The 6,957-nt window shown below is 40.7% G+C and overlaps 1 protein-coding gene across 1 annotated transcript in view; it reads right to left on the reverse strand.

Moving 5' to 3' along the window:
- Positions 1–2,427: 2,427 nt before the first annotated feature.
- The window catches only part of Lars1 (leucyl-tRNA synthetase 1), a 59,552-nt gene continuing 55,022 nt past the window's right edge, over positions 2,428–6,957 (reverse strand). Inside the window, exon 32 of the mRNA XM_031365570.1 lies at positions 2,428–2,796. Within this exon, the coding sequence (XP_031221430.1) occupies positions 2,591–2,796 (206 nt within the window). The 3' untranslated portion in view covers positions 2,428–2,590. The remainder of the gene's footprint in view (positions 2,797–6,957) is intronic.

Here is a 6,957-nt window from a genome sequence, read left to right on the forward strand (position 1 = left end):
AACAAACAAAAAGACTATATATTTATGTTCATTTTAAAAAATACTAGTAGTGATGTATTATTTTAAAACATACAGTTAATATGTTTGGGGTTATTTAAAACTTATATTGAAAAAAACACATGTATTTTCAGTATTGCTGTAGACAAGCATCTACATAAGACTGTTAAATTGATTGTTTTATATCAAACAACTTTTGTAATACTCATCTTTATTGTTATAATATTTTATAAATAAAAAAAGGTATTGTAGGTATCGAAGAAGGGGTTTCTGGGAGGAGTTGGGATACATAAGGGAAACAAGAATGTGATTTAATTCTATTTACTTAAAATATGTTTTTAAACGTTAACAAATTCAGATAAATTGAAATAATGTATCTTTTCTCATCATAATGCAATAAAACTTAAATCAATAAAAAAACAAAATAAATAAAAATAAAAACCAACAATAAAATATGAAAATAAACTATCATTTGCTTCAAAAATGTATAGTGACACAACATATTATGTTAAAATATCTGAATTTGCCCTAGAATCCAGGAGCTCCTATGAGAAGACTCCATCTAGTTACCTGTTTCTAACTTCCTTCTCCTTCCTAATCATCAATGCCCTATCCTGAGCACAGTCTATCAGACACCATCCGCCTTTACCTCTCAAAGCTCAGGAGCTGGGAGTGAGGCCTGCTCTCCTTCAGTCCCCACCTCCTCCACACCCCTCTGCAGTGCACAGTCTCTCCCACTCACCTACCAGCCTGACAACACAGGCAGCAGGCCATGTTCTCCTCCGCTCCAGACCAGCATCATGGAGCCTGCGTGCTGTTTTCTGCTTCCACATGTAGCTCCACACCTTTCTCGGAGTCTTCGTATTTGCTGTTCCCAGGTACCTGGGAGCCTTTTGCTAACAAAAATATAGGTACATCGACCCTTGACCCTATAAGCTAGCTCATATCTACAAACTTACTCTGAATATACACTTCCAAAACTATGCATCACATATTCGTAAGGTTGTTTGCCATGTTTCCTTTCTTTCAGAACTATTTATTATTTTCCCATGTGTATGTGTGTGTATGTATGTATGCCTGTATCAGTTTATGCACACTATGTGCACTGAGGAGCCTGAGGCCAGAAGAGGATGTCAGATCCCATGAAACTGGAGTTGTAGGTAGTTGTGGGTGCCAAGAACAAACCCTGGGTCCTCTATAAGAACATAAGGTATGTGTAGCTGCTAAATGATGCACCTCTCCAGTCTCTCACTATACACTCATAACAAAGTCTACAGAATATTACTTGAAAGGTAAGAGTCCATTTATGAGACCAGGCGAGTAAACCTTTGTGCCAGCATCAGCAGTGAGGTGGAAGGAGGGAGAAGAGGAGCAGGGTAAGGCTGAGGAAGAGAAGCATGAAAGAGAAGTCTGATAACATACTCGGTCAGGTTAGGTTGGTAACTTAAAAACTATATGATAATTTTATATTTAATGCTATAGAAAGATATTTATATATAATTCTATAGAAAAGTGTTTCCTCCTACTATTTGTATTAGGAAAAGAGGGGGCTGGAGAGATGGCTCAGCGGTTAAGAGCACTGACTGCTCTTCCGAAGGTCCTGAGTTTGGATCCCAACAACCACATGGTGGCTCACAACCATCCATAATGAGATCTGATGCCCTCTTCTGGGGTGTCTGAAGACAGCTACAGTGTACTTACATATAATAAATAAATAAATAAATAAATAAATAAATAAATAAATCTTTAAAAAAAGAAAAAGAAAAATTGAAATATAAATAAAATGCCTGTTTTGGAAAGAAACACAGAAGAGATAATCAAGAAATTGAATAATAATGTTTAGCTATAGAAGTGAAAATATGATATAAGATTTTTGTGAATGGATATAGTTTTGACTATCAAACTATGTATTTTACTTATTTAAAAAAGAAAGGACAGGAAGAAGGAAGGAAGGAAGGAAGGAAGGAAGGAAAGAAAGAAGGAAAAAAAAGCAGTTCAATAGTTAAGATCACTTGCTGTTCTTGCAGGGGACCTGAGTTCAATTTCCTTTTTTTTCCTTCCCCGAGACAGGGTTTCTCTGTAACCCTGGCTATCCTGGAACTCACTCTGTAGACCAGGCTGGCCTCGAACTCGGAAATCCGCCTGCCTCTGCCTCCCAAGTGCTGGGACTAAAGGTGTGCGCCACCACTGCCTGGCCTGAGTTCAATCTCTAGAGCTGGCTGCCAATGGCCTTTATTTAACTCCTGCTCCAGGGTATGCAGCCTTCAAAGCCAGCCTGGGCTAAAGTGAGACCCTGTCTGAAACAACAAAAATAGACAAAAAAGGAAGCATCCTGACACTTTTGTATAAAGATTAAAAAAACTCCTAGGGAACAGCAATTATTTATTAAAAATAAATAAATAAGTAAATAAATAAATAACATGGCCCAAAGGTGAAAAAAACTCAAGTTTATTAGATTAGAAATCAAAGAATTGGGATAATTATGATTACACACAGAACCCAGGAGTTAGAAATGAAGTCAATTTAGATCTGGCTTGAGGTTCTCAGAGCATAAGTATCCTAAAGCCATACTGACTCTCCAATTCACATGAGCTCAGTGAACCAGGTAGACCATTGTGTCACCGATGTCCATGCGCAGCCCGTTCTCAGTAAGGTGAACTTTCTTGCTCACTAGGTCCACATGGAAAATGGCGTTCTCAGAAATGAATGTCTTCTCACTGTGCTCTCTCCCCAGGACTGGAACTCTTCGAGGCCCCAACAGAGGATCATCAAACCTCATCAGTTTCACTTTGGAAAGATCTACAGCAGAAGAGATCAGCAACGTGAGCACTTACAGAGTCACAAGCTGGCTGTCCTAGCCAGACACAAGCATTACCAGCACCTGATAATCCACATCCCCTTCCAGCTTTCCAGCTGAGCCGCAATAGGCAAGTCCTGTGGGACACTCCACAGTGTGAAACCAAGAGGAGGAAGAGCAGGGTCCTTTCAAGTGCCACCTATGGTCTAAGTCATCTTTACACGCTTCAGTGCTTCAACAAGCCTTGGCTGCTGCAGGATGCTCTCTGATTGGGAAAGGACCTTTTGGAGCTATTTTTGAGCTAAAAGATGAGAAGTCCCAATCAATGTGAGAAACAGTGCTACCTGTTTCTTCTTTTACTCGAGGTAAGAAGTGTCTGTAGCACAAGCTGGTGAGAATCAAGAAGAAAGAGCAGGCAGGTGGAGTTGCAGCTTTGAGATCTGCTCTAATGTGACCTGCACTTGGTCTGCTGTAATATGGCTCCTGACTAAAAACAACACAAACAACAGCCAAACAAGCATTTGCCCTATGAATAAATTAATGACTTAACAATCAGGTTAAAAAAAATTATTTAAACAATTCTGAAACTTCTCAATATCAAACAATTCTGGTTTTATATGGTGGGAAAGCACTGAGGCAAGTCACAAATGCTCCTTCTGGGCCTGTGCCGTTCTAAGCATAGTGTGGCCAGTTGTCCTTCACCTGCCCCTCCCCAAAACACACTTCCTACATCTAAGCCTTCCTAAAACACATCACTGGGTGGTCTATGAGCTACATTCCCTCATGGTGTCTCAAGAGGCTTAGCTTTGTAAGGGAGAAGAGATAAAAGAAGACATTAATGCAGCTGGCAGCCATATCCAGAGATAAGTCTTCCAGGCATTTTGTTCTCTCTGGGAAACAAAGACAGAAAGGTTGCAAGTTTAGAGAAGAGCTCTCAGGAGTTACTGAGCAATTACCTGCATCTGCCATAAAAGCAAACCCTGCCTGGGAGTGCTCAGAGCCTCTGCAGAGACCTTACATAGCCTGCTCCAAGACAAAGCACAGACCCTGAAAACTAAAATAGGAGACAGGCAGGCAGAGCCTCACCATGGTTTTCATATTTGCATGGATACAATTCATGGCAACAGCTATTGCGATTTCATCTGCCATCAGTGGCACCAAGTATTTTGCTATAGATGTAGTAATAAGTTCTGCCAGAAGATTTTATACATTCGCTGCAGCTCTCTCTAAGAGTCTTCCCTCATCACTTCAACCAAATCTAATCCAAACTATTTCAAAGAAACCTTAACACTCAATCGGGCTTCTAAGTGACAAAACACATTTGATTTGATGTTTTGCCATGTAGTTCATTACTGCCAATAAACTCGTAGGGCTTTCTTAGTGGCCTTCTATCTGTTCTTATCCTCGATCTCTCTCATCACTAAAAATGTTGAAATTTAAGTCCGCAACTACACAAGGTCTAAGGCACTTAGAGAAAAGATAAAAGCGACTGAAAGGCCCTAGGGACTGAAGATACGCAATGGAGCTTCACCTCCAGATTATTAGTTCACATGTGGCTTGGGTCTCAGTGATTTAAAGTCATTATCATCAAGACTTACCCAGCGGCCTTTGTAGAGTGAAATGATGGTTTGAGCCGAGTGTGTCTTGTGCCTAGATCATAATCACCCTCAATACAATTGGCACTAATTGGACTGCTTGCTGTCTACTGCAGCATACAGACTATGAAGTATAGTATTGAATAGAACAGCTTTTCTATCCCACATATTCAATATATACATATCAAAGCAATCTGAAGACCTATGGAGAGTATCAAGGTTAGATCTCTTTTGTGGAGTCTCATACTAATGTCAATTTCAAACTTTGCTAATGCTATCCATTTTCCAAAATTTACAGCAGCTTCTAAGAGAAAATTTAAAAACCGTGTATTATTTACAGCTGGTATAAGTAAAGAGATAAGAACTATGCCAGAGATTCCATGAGAAAAGACAACAGAAAGAAAGCAATGCTTCCCAATGCTGAGGAACTCAGTGCTCTGAATGCCTTTAATAGGAATGCTGAGTTGACATCTTTTTTTAAATTATTAATTTATTTATTTTGTGAGTGTGTGCACACACGCCATAGCACTCATGTATAAGTCAGGGACAATTTGTCAAAGACATTTCTCCTATTCTACCACACCATGAAAACCAAACTCAGGAGATCAGCTTGGCAACAAGTGCCTTCACTCACTGTTGCTGATTTAACACTTCATAATACAGTTTGCAATGCAGGGATACATCCTTAATGTACTACAATTAAGGACCCATGAATCCACACAAAAACCCATTTTCTTTAAAAGCCACTCTAATGTCTTTCAGGGCAACACGTTTTTCCTATTTCTGATTAAGACTAAACAGAAGGAATACAATATGAGAAAGCATAATATGGCTTCCTAGTCACTCATTTTTCCAAATTTTCAAGTCTCGCTTATTTGTTCCAAAGGCACATCTACCATTCTATGGTATTTCCCTGACTAAGGAAACATAATAAATGCCTATATGGGCTGCAGAGATGGCACAATGCTTAAAGACACTGTTGCTACTGCAGAAATCCCAGCTTTAGTTCCTAGCACCCTTGTCGGAACCACCTGTAATTCCAGGAGATCCGACATCTCTTTCTGGATTCCATGGACATCTGCACTGGCGCATAGACATAACTCAGGTGCTTGCACACACACATAAAATAAAATAATCCTTAAGAATATAGATGAAAGCCGGGCGGTGGTGGCGCACGCCTTTAATCACAGCACTTGGGAGGCAGAGGCAGGCAGATTTCTGAGTTCCAGGCCAGCCTGGTCTACAGAGTGAGTTCCAGGACAGCCAGGGCTACACAGAGAAACCCTGTCTCAAAAAACAAAAAACAAAAACAAAAAAAGAATATAGATGAAACTCTGTCTGTATGTATGTGTGTGTGGAAGGGGGGGTATATGCATGTATGTGGGTACATTCACATATACATATGTATATGGGGACCAGAGGTCAATGCTGGGGTGTCTTCCTCTAACACTCTCCACATTATTTATTAAGAAAGGATCTCGGGGACTGGAGAGATGGCTCAGCAAGTAAGAGCACTGATCGCTCTTCCAGAGGTACAGAGTTCAAATCCCAGCCACCACATGGTAGCTCACAACCATCCTTAATAAGATCTGATGCTCTCTTCTGGTGTATCTGAAGACAGCTGCAGTGTACTCATATAAATAAAATAAATAAATCTTTTAAGAAAGAGAGAGAGAAAGAAACAGAGAGAGAGAGAGATAGGATCTCTCTGAACCTGAGCTTGCTATTTCAGCTGGACTCAGCTGGACTGGCTGGCTATCTGAAACCTATTTGTCTGCACACATCCTTAGGCATTAGAATTACAGACATACATCATTACACCTGGCTTTTTAAAAATGTTTTAATGTAGGTGCTGGGGATCCAACTCAAGTCTTCACATCTGCACAGTGCTACTTTACAAACAGCTATCTCTCCATACCAACCCACAGGAGACACCCCACTTCGTGAAATAAGCTTACAAGAAAGGGAAAATAGCCAGGCCGTGGTGGAGCACACCTTTAGTGTCAGCACTCAGCAGAGACAGACAGATCTGTGAGGTCAAGGTCAACTTGGTGTACAGAGTGAGTTCCAGGACACCTAGGGTCACACAGGGAAACCTTGTCTTAAGAAAACAAAGGAAGGAAGGTAGGAAGGAAGGAAGGTAGGAAGGAAGGAAGGTAGGAAGGAAGGAAGGTAGAAAGGAAGGAAGGAAGGAAGGAAAGAAGGAAGGAAGGAAGGAAGGAAGGAAGGAAGGAAGGAAGGAAGGAAGGAAGGTAGAAAGGAAGGAAGGCAAGCTACTGCTGGGTAAAGTGGCACATGCTAGCTCCAGCTACTCAGGAGTCCTGGCAGGAAAAGGGCTCAAGTTAGATCAGGGCTGATTGAGATAGGTATCATGTCAAACAACAACAGCAACAACAAACAAACAAACAAAAACAACAACAACTTATGGTTTAAAAAAAGCTTATTAATAAAATGCATCTAGTCTTTAAAATACAGATACACCAGCAGGACAGTGGTGGCGCACGCCTTTAATGCCAGTACTTGGGAGGCAGAGGCAGGTGGATTTCTGAGTTCAAGGCCAGCCTGGTC

The sequence above is a fragment of the Mastomys coucha genome, unplaced genomic scaffold (assembly GCF_008632895.1).
Source record: "Mastomys coucha isolate ucsf_1 unplaced genomic scaffold, UCSF_Mcou_1 pScaffold13, whole genome shotgun sequence".
NCBI lineage: Eukaryota > Metazoa > Chordata > Mammalia > Rodentia > Muridae > Mastomys > Mastomys coucha.